Genomic DNA, 20,838 nt, shown 5'->3' with positions numbered 1-20,838 from the left:
TGCGCACCTCTAAACGCGCTAAAACACGCGAGAGAAAAAATATAAATGGGCGAGAATCTCCATCCCAAGCATTGTCCAAAGCGACAGACTTCCACAAGTGAAATACACGTGTGTAGATTTGGGGGAGGGCCAAATCTAGCATTTTTAAAGAGCCCGTAAGCATACTTTGGGATCCCCACACCAAAAACGCGAGTATGGCGCATCTCTAAACGCGCGAGAACTTACGAGAGAAAAGAAATTTGATATGGGCGAGAATCTCTTACCCAAGCACTGTCCAAATCGAAAGACTCCCACAAGTAAAAAATACACATTTGTAAATTTAAGAGAGGGCCAAAACTAGCATCTTTAAAAAGTGCAGTGAGCATAGTCTAAAATCCCGACACCAAAAGTTCGAGTGTGCCGCATAGCTAAACGCGCGAGAAAAGACAAGGAAAAAGTGAATTGACATCGCTAAAAATATCCAGCCGAGCACTGTTCAAATCGATAGACTTCCACAAGTGAAATACACGTTGGAGATTTGGAAGAGGGCTAAAACTGGCATCTTTAAAAAGTTAGGTAAGCATTGGTTGGGATCCCCGCACCTAAAACGCGAGTGTGGCGCATCTCTAAACGCGCGAAAACTTGCGAGAGAAAAGAAAGTTGATATGGGCGAGAATCTCTCACCCAAGCACTGTCCAAATCGATAGACTTCCAGAAGTGAAATACACGTGTGTAGATTTGGGGGAGGGCTAAAAGTAGCATCGTTAAAAAGTTAGGTAAGCATTGGTTGGGATCCTCGCACCTAAAACGCGAGTGTGGCGCATCTCTAAACGCGCGAGAACTTACGAGAGAAAAGAAAGTTGATATGGGCGAGAATCTCTCACCCCATGATCTATTTGGTCGAAAAAATTGTCATCTTCTATCGTTTATCATCTAATTGGTCGTTACTTGGCGTGAATATGGAAAACTGACCGATCAACCGATCTCATTGGTTGAATTTTCGCGCGCAAGTAACGACCAATCACTGACAACTCACCAATTACTGTATAGCTACGTTATTGGTTGAATTTTGGCGCGCAAGTAACGACCAATCTTAACACTTTCCCACACATTTCCAAGGCAAGGTATGAATCTAGTGTTTATGGGGAATCGCCTGTTGATCAATGCTTCTGATAGACAGTAATCCTTCTCACAGTCTTGACATGTGATTTGTGTTCCACAGATGGTAATCCCGAGCCTGGAGGACCAGGCACAGTTTATTTCGATGGCTACAAAAGCGGATCGAGGTATCGAGTATTGAGTGTTGACAACCAGGGAAGACGTCCGAGGGTAAGTCGATGCCAAACGCCATACGCCAAACGCCAAACGCCAAACGTCAAACGCCAAACGCCAAACGCCAAACGCCAAACGCCAAACGCCAAACGCCAAACGCCAAACGCCAAACGCCAGACGCCAGACGCCAGACGCCAAACGCCAAACGCCAAACGCCAAACGCCAAACGCCAAACGCCAAACGCCAAACGTCAAACGCCAAACAACAAACGCTTTCTCGGGTGTAAGGTTAATGCACAACAATTAAGCTCTGAATCCACCAATTTGACGCGAGGGTCTATTTACTGACCCGCCATGTTCGGCATGGTATGCGTTTGTTGTTGAACAGCTTGTTTTACACTCTCAAACTCTTAGAATGCAAGATACGTGCAAACTACTCTCTCGACTCTCCCTTATCTTTCTCTGCACAGTCACCGCAGAATTCTGAGAGTAGCGACCCGGCTTGAGAAAGCTTTTTCTCGCGCGCTCACGGCTTTATTTGGACCGTTCCACCCAAACGTGACTTGAAATTTTAATTACAAATGCTAGTTCTTGGTTTTTCTTCTTTCTCTGAGGTTTGTTTTCCAGTTTTACTGGTTTTTCTGGCTGCAGAAAAAAAAAATTACATTACAAATTTCTATCCCATCTTAGTGTGATTGAATTTATCCTCTTAAGACAAAGTGATTTTGTTTTAGACGGTAAAACCGTTATAGAATCACTCGCTGTTTATTTATTTATTTTTTTGTTTTCTAAAATTAAGGTTCCTTGGTCTGGATTTCCTGCTAATTACGCTCATAATTTTTTTCTATTCCTATTACAGCTTACTAGTTCATCAGATGTTAATGTGTTCCATCAAACAGGTAACTTGTCTGTGCTGGCTTTTGTACAGACCGTTTGGTGATTGAAGTGGTCAGGGAACGCTGTACCGAGATGGTAGCTTAGCGAGTTAGTGACGCACGAAAGGGCCCAGGACACCCACTTTTGTAAAAAAATGTACCAAAATGCCACCGCTCTACCAATTTATATTCAACGAAAACACTGTGAGAATCGGCTGTTATCATGTCCCAGGCCCCTTGCCATTCTCCCGCTAATCCCCTGCGCCGGGGAGTAGCGGTAGAAAAGGAATTGGTCTTATTATATGACTAAGAAAGTTACTTCGTTATGATTGGCTGAGAACAGCCAAATCCATCATTAATTTTAAATTTCCTTTGCAGAGCAAATTAACGTGACGCGTTCGTTATTTTCTTAGTCATAACTTTGAATTCACTTTTGTCCATAATCCCTTGGGGTAATGGTCATATTAATCATCGTATTACTCGTGACATTTGACAATTCTTTCAACTTACCCTCGCCTAAAGACTTGTGCAATTTTGACAGAATTTTCAAACATCACTCGGAGTGGAGATCCTTGATTGTACTCGCATTCATACGATTACCTTTAGGAGTAATGACATACGCGCATTACTGACTTACTTAAACAAGTGATTTTTTTTGTGACAGGCGCTGTGGCGTGGATCTCAATCACCGCTGACCACAAACTGGAGCAAATTGAATTTTTAAGAGGAGCTCAGCTAGTCATCGCTGGCTCAGCTAAGAACCTAACCGTCGACAGCATAACGGATGACAATACTGGCCACTTGTATCTTCTATCTTCCGTTCAACTTCAAATAAACAGTCTTCTGTCGCCTTGCGCGCAAATATTCCACGGTGCAGAGCTCCTCTTGTCCGATATAAAACCAAATGTTTCGTTGGAGCGCTCAGTTGATATATACGGCGTGCTTACCATCAAGGGAGACCCCACCGTCTACATAGGAAAGGAACAGGGCGGGGTCACAATGCATCCGGGTTCTGGTCCCAATGAGCTGAAGTTTGGAGAACTCGTCATCGAATCGATGGGTCATTTGCAGTTGTTGAACTATGATATACAATCTCCAGAGTCCTGTCGATGGTCGGTTTCTACATCAGGATCTAGATTCATACTGAGCGATAGTTCAAAGATGGACATCAAATGCCCGTGTAATCTTACGGGTGATCAGATGACCATGGGGCTCAATTCCGCGCTGAAAATTGAAGGCAACAGTTCTGTATCTTACGTTTCCATGAACGACGTCAAGATAAGCGGGATGTTTGACCCAGGGGTGCTTTCCCTGTTAGACGGGTGGAAAACCCTAAGGATTGAAAGATACGGTGATTTGAGTTTCTTTCCTTACGGGGATGCGAGACTTGATACGTTTTACTCCAACGGAAATTTTCACGTCGAAGGAGCTGTGTTCTTCAGAGGAAGAGATCCAGCCGTGACTAGAACAATCGAAGTTGACGAGTATGGCAGCGTACAGTTTGATTTGCCTCTTACGTCGAATTCTTTGGCTTTTGTGCAAAACAACTCGCAGGAATTCGGCTCCCACGGCAGACATTCCCTGAACGGAACTTCACTAGTTCATGCAGATATCGTTGTAGTCGATGGGACGTGGCTGCCGAAAAAGCTTAAGATCGAACCGGGATGGAAAGAACTGACTGTAGAACAAGGTGGCATGTTTCACTTTGACCCTGTAGGTGAATTTCACCTGAACAGGTTTCATCTCAATGGTGATGTAAAATCGTTGAGTGCTGTGAAAATGGCAGGCTTGTCCCAAGAGAGAATTCTTCAATGTGACGTTGGATTTTACGGTGTGGTACTCATCGAATCCGTGGATCTTACAACGATTCCTTGCCATGAAGTGTTTCTGTCAGGAACTCTGCGTGTCGGGAACTTGTCAATAGGCACATTATGGGATGATCTAACAGTGAACGACACTAACGGGAGATTTTACTTCGAGACTTCTGAGCCGCTGAACATCAATCGGACACGCGTCAGCGGATTAATGGAGACTGCATCAGCGGTCGGACCCAGTGCTCCCTTAACTGGTGATTCGTTTGTCATAGAACCAACAGGTGAAGTCAGCATTCACTATCGAGCCCAGCCTTCCACAGTTGTTGACGGCGCAATCAATTCCACATTCCACGTGACTACAGTTCAAGTGGATGGTTTTTTTAAACTTGGTTCGCTGTACCTTGTCACCGACAACCTTAATGTCGGATCATCGGGGCACATTTCAGTGGATGGTGGCGGTGCTCTCGGAGGAATGGGGGCTGGAGCCGGAGCTCAAAAAGACAGCGGAGGCGCTGGGGCGAGTCACGGAGGTCGAGGGGGACGTGGGACACAAACACTGGCGCAGAGCCTGATCTATGGTGACATTTTCACACCAGGAGGGTGGGGAAGTGGCGGTGGGAATGGCAGTGGAAACACAGGTGGCGGACGCGGTGGTGGACGAATTTTTCTTCAAATCAGCGACTCGTTTAATGTTAACGGGTTAATTCAGACGAATGGGCTTCCTGGACAGGTAATTTGGAATCGTTCGTCTTTTGTCTGAGATAAGCTATTGATAACTTCAGACCTAAGCGTGGACCTGATCAAGCAAGGGTTTACATTCCATTTGTAATAAAGGGTAGTAAAGTCTGCATATGAGCCAAGTGGCCCACCACGCCGGAGGTTATCCCGGTTTCCGTAGCATGAAGCGACTAGGAGTATTTCTACTCCCCCTTGGATGGGATGCTAGTCCATCGCAGGGTTACACCCCAGCATTAAGTTAGCCAGTTCCCATTTATACACCTGGGTGAAGAGAGCCACTGTGAGAGTGAAGTGTCTTGCCCAAGAACACAAAACAATGTCCCCGACCAGGGCTCGAACCCGGACCGCTCGATATGTATCTGCGCAATATAAGTTTTTATTATTATTATTATTATTATTATTATTATTATTATTATTATTATTATTATTATTATAAGTCCTTAAAGTCTTGCCGCTTTTAACTTATGGTGCCGAGTTCAATCCGCGAGCCTAGGGCAGTCATAAGTCTGCTGGATTACTTGATTATTATTGTTATTATTATTATTATTATTATTATTATTATTATTATTATTATTATCCGGAGACGAGCGCAGTAGCCATGAGGCCACCGCTTATACGTAAACAATTTAAACCAATTTTAGTTTGATTAGCCTATTAATTTTTCCTCAACTTGTTACTTTGTCTACCTTATTTGTATTTATTTATTACCGCAGATATTTATTTACTGTATATTTTCGTGCTTAGCAAGCGCTCGCGTGCATTCATAACTCGATGTCTGTACGCTGTAAGTTTAGAATATCTTAACTACCAACTACATGCAGTTACACACCATTAGTATCATATAAAGTGTCCGAATTTAAAAGGTGTCCGTTAAGCGGGTCAGCTTCCAGCAAGGACCAAGAAATGTCCGCAATATACAGAGGTTCCTGTATCAGACAACAGTGACCCGGAGATCCGTCTGCCAATGTTGTTAACTGAGTTTTTGAATGTCAACGTAATATTATTTCTCCTTCAGACCTCGACGAGTGGTGGCGGAAGTGGAGGGTCCTTGTGGGCAACCTGTCATCAATTTACCGGAAGTGGCAAAATTGAGGCCAAAGGTGGTGATGGGAACTATTATAGCGGTGGTGGCGCTGGAGGAAGAATCACTGTAAACTACGTCATCGGCGGTTTCCATAGCGACCAAACAGATGCAAGTGGGGGAAAGAAAGGATCTGCGAGCAATGTAGAACCTGGAGGGCCTGGGGTAATATACTTGGATGGGAAAATGCCCGTGGTCAAAAACTTACGCATTGACAACAAAGGACTAAAACCCCTGGTAAGTGCTTAAGGGGAGTGCCAAAAAATCGAAAATGATCCCTTGTCTTATTTTACTTTTAAGTGCTTTTTAGTGTGCTTATTTCATCTATTTATTTTTAATATATTTTTGTTTTGCAGGCTACCCTTAGCAAACATTACGATCAGTTCATATACACAGGTTAGTAACTGGATTGTAACACTCTAGAAATCTTGCCTATCACTCTTTGAACAATAGTTAATGTTAACTTAGATCTTTAAAGAAAAAGCAAATGATTTTATTAACTTCTTCAAGCTTTTTCAAGCTTGTTCAAGCTGTTTCAAGGCATAGTAATGGTGGACATACCAGATGGAATTGGAATTAGGAGTGCTGGGTTTTGAGGAGAAGGGAAAATTGGGATTCTAAGCGAAAATCCCTGGAAACGACGCTGAAAACGTTTTGGAATATTGTTTTCTGTCTGACGGTGTGTACTGTAACAATCTACTCAAAGTAATGGCTTTGAGTAGTTATGTAAAGTTGTTGTTAACATTAATTATTAAACACACCTTTCTACTTTAGGAGCCGTAGCATATCTCAACCCTCCTTCGGACAATTTTGTCTACGACTTTACACTGATCGAAGTCTATGGTGGTGGTCAACTGGTTTTCCCGCGCGCGAGAACCCAAGTGCATGTGGATACCATATATGGTGATGACACTGGTTACATCCACGTGCCACCTTTCAATACACTTAACATGACGGGAACGTCGGAATACAAACGGATCAACGTGACGTGGGTGCCATTTATTTACGAAAACGCAACCTTTGTTTTACCAAACGGAACTGTAGAAATACGCAGAGCGGAAAGTTTAAGTTATCCGAGTATACAGCGAAGCTCCGAGATCAACTTCTGGGGAACCGTGTTGGGTTTTAAAGCGCACCTCATGGTGGCTTATGGAGCAACCGTTTCTTTTGAAGAGTCCTCTCCACGCAATTTAAACTTTGTTGGCATAACAGTGCAAAAAACAAGTCGACTTCTCCTGAAGAGCCTGCTGGGAGATGAATCTGATGGCTGGACGGTAGAGGTTACTAAGGATCATGGACCGGTTTATCGCGAAGGAGTGGTGACTATAGAGGGTGACGGAACATTTGAAGCTCGATCGCTGACGATGAAAGCTGAGTCACTCGTGGTAGATCCACGCGGCAAATTGACACTTGATGGGCAAGGATACCTCGCTGGTAAGGTTTTGCTGATTGTGTCTCTTTGCATATAGTTTGATCTCGGACACAACTTCCAAGTACGGACACTACTTTACACTTCATTACAATCACATTATACATCAACATCTCAAATCGCAGAAACCAACTCTACTTGCATAGCTTTGCTTACACATGTACGCCTTACTGATCTTGTCGATCAATCAAACAATGAACCAAAACCACAGCCAATCAGTCAGTCAGGCCGAATGTCCGTCTGTCTGTCCGTCCGTCGGTCAGTCAGTCCGTCCGTCAGTCCGTCCGTCTGTCCGTCCATCCGTCCGTCAGCCAGTCAGTCAGTCAGTCAGTCAGTCAATGAGTCAGTCAGTCAGTCGGTCAGTCGGTCGGTCGGTCGGTCAGTCAGTCAGTCAGTTAGTTAGTCGTCAGTCAGTCTAATTATTGATTATAAGAGTTTAACGGTGTGTTTTAAGTTAAGCGAGTGATCGAAGAACTTGAGTTAAGCTTGAAATCGCGAAACTGCCACTTTGCTTATAAAAGTGACCCGAGGAAATGACTGACCAATCAGAGCACGGCAGTCTCTAGTTATTTTCTCAAGTTTCCTTTGTATAAGTATTGTGCCCTTTAAACAATTTCAATATTTCAAGGTAATGGGCCCGGGTCTGGACCTGCATCCTCAGATGGCTCAGGAGCGGGATATGGTGGTAGTGGTGGGAAGGGAAGAGTAACCATGGTAACTGGTGTGCCGTATGGAGATTACAAAAACCCTGGTGTTTTTGGAAGTGGCGGTGGACTGGGCTCCAGTGCTGGTACAGGAGGTGGAGTGTTGTCGTTAGAAATAGTTGACACCTTAGTTGTTGAAGGTAAGTGACAATTAAGATTAAATTTAAGAATTGACTTTGGCTTGTTAAGTCTGATACAGAGTTCTAGTGGAATACATGGATTTCACATTAGTTCTCTAGTCGGAGTTAGAGCTGGAGCACGATGTCACGTGCAACATGAAGCGACCCGGAGAATAGCTACTTCATCCAAGATTTACGAAGACGCTTTGTCAACCGACCAAAAACTGTTTGCCCTCTTCGAAAAATATTTACGCCAGGGTAATGCCTAATTCCCGAAATGAGACGCACCTGCAGGGAATCATCATCTTGGATAACTATTTTGATGAATTCAACTACCATGATTGCCTGCAGGCGCGTCTCTTAGAGAGAATTAATTTGACCATTGAAAAGCGCAAAGCTCTCTGTTTGGAAAATGTCTAAGCGCATAAGACAAGACGTTACATAGATATACATATATCAATAATAGCCGATAAGGTTACTACCTGCTATTTGGTTATATCAAGCAGTTCTGTTTTTTGTTTGTGATTATTTTTCCTATGAATGATCCAGCTATCAGACGCCATAATCCTAGGCAACAGTTGTTGCTTACATTGAAGGTGAATTTTCTTGTCAGGGAGCATAACTGTCAGTGGGAACGCAGGACTAGGTTCCAACTCCGGTGGAGGTAGCGGGGGGAGTATTTTGATCCGCACCCGTGGTCTGGAAGGCTCAGGAGTGATAGCTGTAAATGGTGGAGCTGGTAACGGTGATGGGGGAGGAGGGGGTGGAGGTAGAATGGCTGTTTACTGGCAGGACAGGGAGTGGTGGTATGGAGCGTTGACCGCATTCGGTGGCAGCTCTTCTCGAGGTGGCAACGGAGGAGCCGGGACTGTTTATCTTGAGGTAAGCTTATGCCTTGAAAAGATGGAGAATTACCTTTATGATCAAGGGTGCTTTTCAGTTAATAGGCCATTTCTATGTTTCCTTTTACCTGCTTTTCTAACGAGTTCTGGGGCCCCTTTCTCGAAAGCCCCTGTAGTTACCGGATCCAAAAAGCTGTCTTTTGTTTGCCGTGTTTGCATTCAAAATCTAGATATTAATAGTTTTGAAATTCAAACAATAATAATATCAAGAAACAAAAGAGAATGGACTGGTTTTTCAGCTAAAACCCGGTCTACGTTTCCTTTAATTTAGATCTTAGAATATGACTTCGGGACCGTAAAGCTACCGGAACTTTCGAGAAAGGCCCCCCTGGTGTTCTGTTACATAAAACTAAAACTTGGATGTTCATTGTCTTGCCAATCAATCTCATTTTCATTTGAAAGGTCGTAAATGGGACTTGTTTTGAAACAGAGGTACATGTAAATGGTATCTCTGAAATGGCTTAGTACAATATACTTTTTCTGTTGACAGGACACCCAACATGGTGTAAAGAACAGAACTCTGATCTTTGATAACAATAACTTAAACCCGAGCGTCACAGAGATATCTGATTTTTCATCAACGCATACAAACGGTGGAAGGGCGTGGCTGCAACCGATAGGCCAGGAATATGAACTGGAGGAGGTACACATTCTGAGGAAGGCACACCTGGCTCTTCACCCCAATATTACCAGGTTAGAGCACCACAATGATTGATTAAAAGTGTCGTGGGCGTAAGCTCCTTTCCTGACAGTTGACTGCGCTTAAAGTTGACGTTAAGGAACTTTTCAAGAAGGGTTCGAGTACTCGTGTTTCTTTTTCTGATTGTTTAAAGCAGCATCTTCCTATTTCGGCTATATTTTTATGTACACTAGAAAACATATGTCTGTCTTTTCACTTTACTTATTGCTTAAGTTCTGCTCAAAATCGTCTGTCACTCACTTGTCACGCAATCACTGCTTTCGCGGTTTTGTTAAACGTTACAAGGCAGAAGAAGGCGAAAGCTTAGAACAAGAATAATGCACACGACAGTTTTAGCTACTTTATTTAAACTTGGAAATCACCTTCTCGATAATAGAAACTATTTGACATCGGCGTCCAAAGAAGGTTCATTATTGTCAATGAGGGCCAAAAAACAAGTTTCCTTTTTTTGTGATAAATTGTAACAAATTAAACCTTCCTAGTAACTCACGCTTATTCTTCCTTTACAGACCTCATGGACTGAAGGTTTATAGCTTTGTCGGCGATCGCACAGGAGTTCTCCACGTGGGACCAAACCAAATCGTGATTGGTCAGTTTGCCGATCATGAGTTATTCGAAGTAAACGTGTTTGTTTACAAAGACGGGCACTTTCACTTACCACCGGCGTTCACGTGTTATGGAATTGATATCACTACTAGGTGAGTAAATAAGCTGTTCTTACAACTGATATCGTGGTTATTAGGTGAGGATTTCGGTATTTTTGGATGATGTAGGGTGTATTTCAAAACCTAGATACCGAAATACAGTCGAACCTCCCGTCAGCGACCACACAAAATGTCAAGCCTAGGTGGTCGCTTACGGGAGGTGGTCGCTTACGAGAGCTTAGACCATATTGGGTCAAAATTTTGCCTCATTAGCATATGATAACTGCAGAGACCTACCCCATGTTTTAAATGTTTTATTCATCTGTTCATGTGATAAGACAATTTCGAGTAAAAATCCGGTACTTTCCATTGAGAAATTTCCGTCTCTCGTACCATCTAGGAATGCGATAATGTTACAACACCTTATTATCCAATTTACGCTCTATTATCCGTCAAGTGGTCGCTTACGAGAGGTTAAAAACAAAAGAAAATTTCAAACTTTTAGCTCTAAAAGTGGTCGTGGTTGTTTACGAGAATTAGTCACTTAAAAGAGGTTCGAAATATAGTGATTTGACTGGAACACTTCTGGTAGTTTGGAAAACTGGTCGCTGAGGAGAGACTATCGCTTACGAGAGGTGGTCTCAACCGGAGGTGCGACTATACTAGAAAGTGACATATTTATGGTATCAGTAATAAATGCCTTATTCTATGGTTTGACATAGAATACGCGCGGACATTTTGCTCATTGCCAGTATTTTTCCTAACCCTCCGCGGAAAAATACTACACAACTCGTAAAATATCCGAGCATATTAGACATATTAGACATAGACAGTCTGAAACCATCGAATAAGTGTACATGTATTGCCTTGCTCCTGATTGGCTCAGACGGTAACATCTTCCCTGTGACTGGACAGTGCAAGCTAGAGGAGTTAAATGCAAAGCGAACCCTGTTTCAAGGTTTGGATTATTTTAATTCTAAAGAAAAGCAACCGACACAATTTCGAAATCTTTATAACACCGGAGTTGGTATTTTTCCCGTGGGCGAGGGGGAGAGGCTACTGGTATTTTTCCCGTGGGGGGGGGGGGTGTGGGGGGAGAGGCTCCCATGTAAAAAGGACAGGGGTGTCCGTCCTACCTTTTAAGGATTAAAAATGCAGTTTTCGTACCTCTTAGGGTGTTCAGCTTCAAAAGGTCTACAGCGGGAGCGTTTCCGGTACCATTTGGGATATTGAACTTGATCAAAATATTGATAAACTGATTTTTAATTTTGTCTCATTTACAATCGTCTTTATCGCTCTCAAAAATGATGAAATTGCAAGATAACGTGGTGGATGTTTTAGAATTGGTATCTCTCGTTTGGGGGTGAAATAATTCCAAGCGACGCCCACCATACACGATCCTGGTGCCTCTTAGGGGTTGTGTCTTTCCGATTAGCAGCTCCCCAGTCCCCCGCGGTATTTAGCAGTTTTAAATCCCAGGTGAATTTAATGAAGTGATTTGGATTTGTGCCTGCATAAACGGGTCATCCATCTCATCCGTTTGTCAGTTACTGAGCCTGTATTCATGTGTGCATGAATACAGGGGAACGAATAATAGAGAGGAACGGTTCTGAAACTCGACAAAGTTCGTTGTTGTATGTTTTTGTTCTCTTTTTTGGCCTTGACCCTGCACAAAACACAATAGTTTTTTACTACTGTCCGAGGAACTAACAAATCGAAACGTTTTGGCACAGTGTATGAACGCAAAACAAAAGATTGTGCACGGTCGTGGACCTTCCAACATAAATCTTGGTATCTTTGACTACTTCTTTGATGTTTGCCGGACTTCATAACCATTCTTCTCTATTAACTATGATGTGTGCGCGACTAATTAACCTAAATTATTCATATCTGAAAGGTTCATAGTTAGAGAAAGAAAAAAATACGCATTTGCGTGACACTTTTTTTCCTGTTGCTTTATTTTCTAGGGGATACCTTGGCGTTAAGGACATGACAGTCGCAAAAAGCTGTCGACTCTTCCTCGCTCTGACAGGTTCCACGGAACTCGCTAACAGTGAAGGCACTTACATATTTCATTCGCTCACCGTGGCTGACGGGGGAGAGGTGACTTCCACTCCAGATGTCAATAGCAACTCGCTAACACTGAACATCGATGACGTCGCGATTCAGGGTGGTGGAATTCTCCACATGGTGCGCATGCGGATTTTGGCTGGGAACTTCACTGTGGATGATCTGGGACATGTTCGAGGCGACACGCTCGATAACAGGTTCGTTTCATCGGAAAATTGGATAAGTTACAAGGGTTCGTTATCGGTCAGTGTAAAATGCAGACTGCGGACTGCAGACCGGAGACCAGGGGTAAAATGAGGATTCAGGGTAGAATATTGATGCAGACTGCAGGCCGGAGGTAAAATGCAGACTGCAGACTACAGACTTCTTAAGTATATATTGTGTTATTTCCATGATCGAGCGCTGACGGTAAACAGAATTATTCAGGCTAATTGCGGTGAAAGCCTGCACTCCGATTAGCCTGAAAAGCGCCCCGGTTAGACTGAATATCACTTCGGTATAATTAGCCTGAATATCACTCAGGTTAGCCTAAATAACGTTCCGGTTAGCCTGTTTACGGTTAGCTCTCAATGGTGGAACAATTCAGTTAAAAAGTCTATGGTCTGCAGTGTACTGTGCATTTTACCCCCGGTCCGCAGTCTACGTTTTAAACTGAACGGGTTCGTTATACTTGACATGTATAACGTTATACACGTTATGCATTACGTGTGTTAAGAGGTTCCTGTTTTGTTGAGATTTATTATATCGGAAGGCTCATTAACCAGAGCTCCTTAGTTAGGGGTTCATTGTTTAAAGATTTGTATCTATTAGAGGGGTTGGTTAAGCAGGTAAGGGTTAGTGAGATCAAGAGGCTCGTTATCATGTAGTATCGATTGGTCTCTTTATCGAGAGGTTTGTTTTGTTGTGAAGTTTGCTATGTTGGGAAGGTTGGTGTATTACGAGGTTTATTATGAACCAGAACTTTAATAAATTGGTAGGTTTTGTTATAACGAAAAGTCCGTCATTATCGTCGCTTGTTCCTTATACAAAGTGTTTTCCTATACCTGTGAGTAGGTGAGATTCGCTATATCGGAAAGTTAGCCGTTAGAGCGGGAAGTTGATCAGCCTAGACAAGTTTGAGATTAGTACAGATATTCCTCGGTAGATTCATTATGTCAGGACGTTTAACGGTTTCCTACAGGGGGAAGTTTGTTATTTAGGGAGACTTTCTAAACAACACATTACCATTTTATCGGATATGAAGGAGGAAGGGCTCGTTGTATCAGCGCTCGTTATTTCATGGCTGTAATGTACTTCACAAATGAAAACTCTCCTGCCTAAACGTTTTGTTTTTCTTCCAGTTGTACCGCTGGCGCAGGCATCGCAGGTACAGATGGGTCCTCGGGTGCAGGGCATGGTGGGAATGGAGGACGCGGAAGGGATCAAACTCGTGTTGGAGTGGCATACGGTCACGTGTACGAACCTGAACACTTTGGGTGTCGAGGTGGTGGCACAGGGGGATTGGGCGGAGGTATAATACGCATGTCCGTCAGGGGAAACCTGCAAATTGACGGAACGATCAGCTGTAACGGTGCTGCTGGTCAGCAGTCTCGCTCTGGAGGAGGAAGCGGCGGAAGTATATGGATTGACACCAATTTGATGAAGGGATACGGAGCTGTGCAGGTCAATGGAGGACGCGGCAATGTGGAGACACTGTAAAGAATTATTGTTTATTTGTAGTATTAGGTCGTTTGACCCACAGAAGTAGTTATAACCCCGGAGGGGACTCTTATATAAAAAGGACGGGGGGTGCTCGTCGTACCTGTTAGGGGTTAAAAACGCGGTTTTAGTACCTCTTAGAGTGTTCAGCCTCAAAAGATCGACAGTGGGAGCTTTTGCGGTACGCCCACACCCACAAAACAGGATCTTGGTACCTCCTAGGGTTCTTTTCAAAATGTTCCGAAGAACACCCCTCTCCTTTTTATGTGGGATTCTCCCCCGGGGATTACACCACGATAAATTAAGATTGGTAGATTGGCACTGATTACGGAGACGAGCACGAACTATAGTGTGGAATTCCAGTGTAGGTCGCTATCTAATGAGGACAAACAAACGGCAGAAGCTTTCTTCAATTAGAGACAGAAATTTAAAAATTAAGTGCTCTTTTCTCCCTTTTACGTTTCAGACACAATTTGTTCCATGGCGGCGGGGGAGCAGGAGGTCGGATAGCAGTGTACTTCCGAAGTAACAGGACCTACAGTGGGGTGTTTGAATCCTTGGGGGGAGATGCTACCGGGGAAGCTCTCCCTGGTGGAGCCGGTACCGTGTTCCTGTACCATCTCATTCACAAACACCGCACACTTCTGTTAAACAATGCCGGCCGAAAGGCCCTCCCTGCCGAACATAGAATCATTAACGACTACTCAGACCCATCTCTGATATCAGGTAAAACGTGGCTCCTTCCAAGCTCTGGAGAACACAACTTCTCGGGCGACCAAAATTATCACTTTGAAGAGCTACAAATTTATGGTGCTGCCCAGTTGGCCATCTTAACCGAGCCGCACAATCGGTCCGCAACGATTTTTTTCCGAAACATGATCGGTGATCGCACAGGGACCATTCATGTCGGCCACAACCAGACCATGGATTTGATCCGACCAAGTATCGATTTACCGTTCAGTGTTCGTGTTTACCGAGGCGGGTTTCTCGGTCTAGCTCCATCAACAGAAGTTCACGGAGTTGAGATACATGTAGATGGTGTGATATCGTACATCAGAAACTTAACATTACATCATGGCGGACTGTTGGCGTTGAGGGAAGACTCGCGGACTGAGAACGAGGCAATGGAAAACGATTTCAAGTTTGACTTTATCCGTGTGCAGTTTGAAGGTGTCGTTCAAATGATATCGTCACCTGTAACACATAATGGGATGAATTTGACCGTGCGAGGACTGCATATCGAGGGTGGTGGTAAAGTAGAAGGAAGTGATCTTCGAATCCTTGCTGAAAACATCAGTATCAACACAGAGGGTCTTTTGACAGTTAGTGGCCACGGGTATAGACATGTTGATGGAACGGGCAAAGGTGTTCATGGGACGATCAACCGAGGACTTGGGCCTGGAACTGGCGTGGCAGCCTCTGGTGGAGGTCACGGGGGCACCGGAGGAAGGGGAAAGACAACGCCTAAAGTAGGCTTACCCTACGGAAACATGTACGAACCAATAGAGTTTGGAAGTAGTGGCGGAGGAGCTACTGGAAAACAAGGTAAACGAGAAATGTGATTTGAATGTTTGAAAAAAATGGTAAATTCATACAGAAAACGTTATTAGGGAACAAAATATTGCTCTCAGCTCTCCACTCTCTTTCAAGTTGCCATAAACCATACCTTAAGCGCTATAGACAAAAACGTGACCATATTTCCTCTTTCATCATTTCACTTCGGGCATTCTCTGAGTCATACCTTATGATCACCTGGTCACATGAAATCTATACCTAGCTACATAGGGATTGTATTGTGTCGTCATCCCCTCCATGCATGGGAGCCGTGGACACAAAAACACCTAAAGGTAGACAACAACATGAAATATCACAAATATCCAACACAGTTCACCACAGGTCCATGACCTTTTTCTTGCTGAATTACTTTTCAGGTGCTGGGGGTGGAACAATTTTTTTGAACGTCACCAATCTTTTGGAAATCGATGGTGCTCTCTCGGCCGACGGTGCTGACGCACAACCCCAGGGAGGAGGAGGCAGTGGTGGTAGTGTATGGATCTACTGCTACATCATCAAAGGATTCGGAAAGATCACTGCTAATGGCGGCTCATCTCCAGAAGATACTTCGGTTAATCATTATCACGGGGGTGGCGGAGCAGGCGGACGTGTTGCTGTCTACTTCACGAAGAACGATACTTTCTCCTACTTCAGGTGGTTATATTCAGATACATACAAATACCATTATTGTTAGCTTAGCTGCCTTTCTAAATACCCCTTAGGGATAATCCCTTATGTAGGCTATACAGGTATGTGCGACCCCAAAGGGTATGCTTTTTATTTTTTTTTGCAGTTTTGGTCAGAAATAGTGTATTGATTTTGGCCATTTTTGTCTCAAATATGGTATGGTTTTTGCACTCTTGACTTGAATTGGGTGTGTGTTTCCTACCTAATGAAACATATAAACATTTCCTTTGCCATGGTCTGAACTAGGGAACTAATTATAAGGCGGGTCTGAAACAGGGTATTGATCTAATGGTCGGGTCTGAAAAAGGGCATCGAATTTTTGGTCAGGTCATAAATAGTCCAGGAAAACTCGCAGATTTGGGTCTTAAATAGGGTAAGGGTTTTGAGAATCGGGCTGCACAACCCCACCCATGTTTTCTGGGAGTAACCCGCCCCCCAGCCCTGGGGCAAATGTTGATGGCAAATTCCTATTTGAAATGGATTTTTCATGGTGTCTTGACCTTCATGAGAGCAACTCACATGAAACACCTGCGGCTGCTAAGCTCATAGTCACGAACGTGCAAAGTAAATGCTGTAGCTATGGTGACGTGGATATTTTCGGAGAACTTTCCTGTTCTCGTGATATGTTTCGATTGGATAAAATGATCGGAAACTTTACGAGTCCTTCAACTAAGACTCTAAATCTCTCATTATCATTATCTTTAATTTTGGAATCATTGGGATTTAAATATAAAACATTGAGTAAAAATTGTTGAGAACCTTAAAACCATCTGGTTAAAAGTTTAAGGAAGTAAAAATGATGCGGCGATGTTTCGACATTCGCGTAACGCCATTATTAAGTCAGAGATAAATGAAATTGTGTGCAAATATAAACTCTATTCGCGCAAAACTTTTTACATGTCTCTGTGTGCTCATACCTAATTTCATCATCACCACTCGTTTACTCTATTTTTTCGTGTCTGTTAGGTATTCTCGGGTCGTTTTGGATGAACAAACACTTTGCGAAACGACATAGTTCGACAGAGTTATGTAAGCATAACGGGAAAAACTTTGTAACTTCGCTGTTCAAGAAAGATTATTATTGTATGGCTTGTTCTTGTAGCCGATGTAACGCGTGCTCTGATTGTAGGGCATTATTCTCCCGTAATACAACCGGGCCGATTACGGGCTTGCAAAAACAAAGCAGAAAGCCGCATAATAAATAACTTATTAAATTAACTTCGAACGTTGGGTCTTAACGAGGAAATCTCAAACCTCGGCCTTGCCGTATTGACCTCGCTCGGTCAATACGGCAAGGTCTCGGTCTGAGATTTCCCCGTAAAGACCTTACTCTTGGTTAATTAGTTAATCTTCGAAAAGATGAGATTTTAATTAAAAAGGTACTCCTTAGATTATGCAACTGTTTTTTGTTTCTCTGTAAAGTTACCAAGCTCATGGAGGACAAGCCAAGGAAGGTCTACAGAATGTGGAAAATGGCGGACCAGGGACTGTGTTTCTGTATCATTTGGTGCATACCCATCGCACATTGCTCATTGACAACAATGGTGGCAAACCGCTGAATAAACATATCAACTACGCTAAGTTGGACGAAGAAGGCGGCAAGGCGTGGGTGATGCCTGAGTCAGGAATCCATCATTTCGCTGCCCAGGAACACAAGTTTCACTTCGAGGAGTTACAGATCTACGGCAGAGGGCATCTGGGTGTTTGGCCTCGCGCGGGGAACGACTCAAGAAATGTCTCGCTCTTCTTTAGATACATGATCGGTGATAGGAGCGGTATGGTGCATATAGGAGATAAGCAAGTTATGGACTTGAAACGGCCTGAGATTGATCTCCCCTTCAGTGCGCAAGTCTACAGCGGAGGGTTTCTTGGTCTGGCCCCTGACACGGAAATCCATGGCGTGGAGATTATCGTGCGAGGTATTCTGGCCTACATTCAAAATATCACTTTGCACCATGGTGGTGAGTTGTGGTTGAATCATGGCGGACAGACAGACAGTGAGGTAGCCAACCATTACGACTTTGACATCATCCGAATCCAGGATACAGCAATCATCCACTGTGTCACATCTCCGATTAATGACCCAGGCATTATTTTTACAACTCGCGCGGTGTACATTGAAGGAGGGGGACTGATGCGAGGTTCCCGCCTCACATTTGTGACAGAAAATATCACAATCGACGATGGTGGGTCGCTGATTGCGGATGGTCTTGGTTACAATACGTCACATGGTTACCAAGGAAACGACTTTTACGGGTCCCCGATCAATCCCGGCCACGGTATTGACGATAACGAAGGAGCGTCCGGAGCTGGTCATGGAGGCAGCGGGGGACGAGGAAGCCTTACATCGGGGACTCCTAAAACGGGCTTCGCCTACGGGGATTTATACGAGCCGTACATATTTGGTAGTGCGGGTGGTAAGGGCTGGAGTGGCACCCGAGGGGGTAATGGTGGGGGTATGCTGTGGATGAACGTGACAGGACTGATCGATGTGGATGGTTTGGTGTCAGCTAGTGGTGAAGATGCGTTATCACTGACCGGAAGTGGAGGTGGTAGCGGTGGAAGTATCTGGATGTTTTGCAAGACCATCAGAGGTTATGGCAGAATAGCGGCTAATGGAGGGGCCGGCTCGAGTCACAGTTCATACCCTGGGGGTGGTGGATCGGGAGGCAGAGTTGCTATATACTTTCAGGTGAATGAGACATCCACGTACTTCGTGTATGAGGCGCGAGGTGGAAGGGCTCTTGGATGTGAGGTTGGCAAAGAGCATCTTTGTAAAGCCGAGGCTGGTGGCCCGGGTACTGTATTTCTGTATCACATGATTCACACGCACCGCACTTTACTCATCCACAACGGAGGACAAAAACCACTGGTATCCGCAATAGCGGACTACAATGATTTAACAGCAGACGGCTGTCGCGCTTGGATTTTACCACAGTCAGCAAATCACGACTTTGCTGGGAAGGGACGTGATTTTCACTTTGAAGAACTTCAGATCTATGGAGGCGGTCATCTGGCTTTACTAACCGAACCAGTTGCGCGTAATGCGTCGTTGTTTTTCCGTCACATGATCGGGGATCGTACCGGTACCCTCCACGTCTCGACCAATCAAGTCATGGATTTACACCGGCCGGAAATAGATATCCCGTTTAGTGTACACGTCTACGCCGAAGGATATCTCGGCCTGGCGCCGTACACGGAAGTCCACGGCGTAACGTTGTTCATTTCCGGCACGGTAGACCACATTCAGAACATGACGATACATCACGGCGGAGCGTTCTGGATGTATCACGGCGGAAACACAGCCAATCAAACCAACAGTTCGTTCGAATTTGATACCGTTCGAGTGCAGGACAACGGCGTCATGCAAGCCTTCACTTCTCCAATCATTCATCCTGGAATCACTATCATTGCCAGAGCATTCTTTATCGAGGGAGGCGGACTGTTCCATGGCACAAGAATGACTGTTCTTGGAGAGAATATCACCATTGATGACGGAGGCCTGATGTCGGCGGATGGCCAAGGATACAACAGGTAAGATGTTGTGCGTAGATACGCATTTTTGAACATTATCAGTGCTACAGTTGTTCATGTAATGTGATCTTTCAGGTGAGAGTAGTCCTGGAAACGGCTGTTTATGGTGACTGACGTTTTTAAAACAACCTAAGCGGAAGTAATCATGAGTCAAATGAAAGTTGTTTGTCGTGCAGTTGATGGCATTAAGATGCTGTTAGCTTTAGTACCATCGACAGACAAACACTTTTCAAGTAAACTGTGATGATGACTTCTGTAGAATATGTAGAAAAGTCAGTCGCGAACAACAGTTCTTTCAGAAGCCCTTACTCAGGCTCTCAACAGGACAGTGATACTATATACGAACTACTGATACTCCTGGGTTCAAACCACTTACTACAAACACCATTGGTGCTGTAATGCTGTAGCGCTGAACAGCAAAACGGACTTTCCTTAAAATTAATATCCGTTAAATTACTACAATAGCGTGAAGATATCGTTAACGTGAAGCGATAAAAGTATTAAGCGACAAGAAAACGTTTAGGATTGTTCTGTGGATGCTTTCTGGTGTGCATTTAAACCCAAGTCATTTAAATCGCCGTCACTTTGCTTTATAATCACATCTTATGCTAATAGCTGAGAACAATGTCTTAAAATCAAAGAAAGCCTTAAGGTATACGTCTGCAAAGGTGAGTAAATCACCAAATAGGTAGAAGTGAGCCAAAAGGAACAAGGTCAATCTCGTTTCCGGAGTCTTCGTTCCCCTTGACCAGCGGTCGGAAAACGAGAGCTCTGGGAGCAAGCATTTTGAAATAACCGAATCCTGCCCATCCGGTTTCACTGCGCAGTCTGCATCTATGGCGCATGCCTGAGATGGTTGCTCCCAGAGCTCTTGTTTACCGACCCCTAATCAAGGGGAACAAAGACTCTGGGAACCAGATTGGTACAAGGTCGGTTAAAATTGAAGAAGACTGAGACGCATGCGCACTGATAACGACGAGCGTGAAAATGAAGGTTTTTCAAGAAACTCACACCTGGCACAGTAGGCTTTAAGCCCCGT

The 20,838-nt window shown here is 44.1% G+C and overlaps 1 protein-coding gene across 1 annotated transcript in view; it reads left to right on the top strand.

Annotated features, from left to right (window-relative positions):
• Nucleotides 1-20,838, top strand: part of LOC110049839 (uncharacterized) — a 116,880-nt gene that overhangs the window by 12,047 nt on the left and 83,995 nt on the right. The window contains exons 6-20 of the mRNA XM_089290559.1: nucleotides 1,202-1,308; nucleotides 2,110-2,149; nucleotides 2,790-4,669; nucleotides 5,693-5,995; nucleotides 6,115-6,154; nucleotides 6,533-7,192; nucleotides 7,816-8,031; nucleotides 8,624-8,892; nucleotides 9,403-9,605; nucleotides 10,122-10,310; nucleotides 12,224-12,523; nucleotides 13,667-14,020; nucleotides 14,491-15,569; nucleotides 15,956-16,232; nucleotides 17,688-19,799. Of these exons, the coding sequence (XP_089146685.1) occupies nucleotides 1,202-1,308; nucleotides 2,110-2,149; nucleotides 2,790-4,669; nucleotides 5,693-5,995; nucleotides 6,115-6,154; nucleotides 6,533-7,192; nucleotides 7,816-8,031; nucleotides 8,624-8,892; nucleotides 9,403-9,605; nucleotides 10,122-10,310; nucleotides 12,224-12,523; nucleotides 13,667-14,020; nucleotides 14,491-15,569; nucleotides 15,956-16,232; nucleotides 17,688-19,799 (8,029 nt within the window). The remainder of the gene's footprint in view (nucleotides 1-1,201; nucleotides 1,309-2,109; nucleotides 2,150-2,789; nucleotides 4,670-5,692; nucleotides 5,996-6,114; nucleotides 6,155-6,532; nucleotides 7,193-7,815; nucleotides 8,032-8,623; nucleotides 8,893-9,402; nucleotides 9,606-10,121; nucleotides 10,311-12,223; nucleotides 12,524-13,666; nucleotides 14,021-14,490; nucleotides 15,570-15,955; nucleotides 16,233-17,687; nucleotides 19,800-20,838) is intronic.

The sequence above is a fragment of the Orbicella faveolata genome, unplaced genomic scaffold, assembly GCF_042242905.1.
Source record: "Orbicella faveolata isolate gen_17 unplaced genomic scaffold, um_ofav_v1 contig_2, whole genome shotgun sequence".
NCBI classification, from domain to species: Eukaryota; Metazoa; Cnidaria; class Anthozoa; order Scleractinia; family Merulinidae; genus Orbicella; species Orbicella faveolata.
The sequence above is the reverse complement of the archived record's forward strand: the minus strand, read 5'-3'. Positions and strand labels throughout refer to the sequence as shown.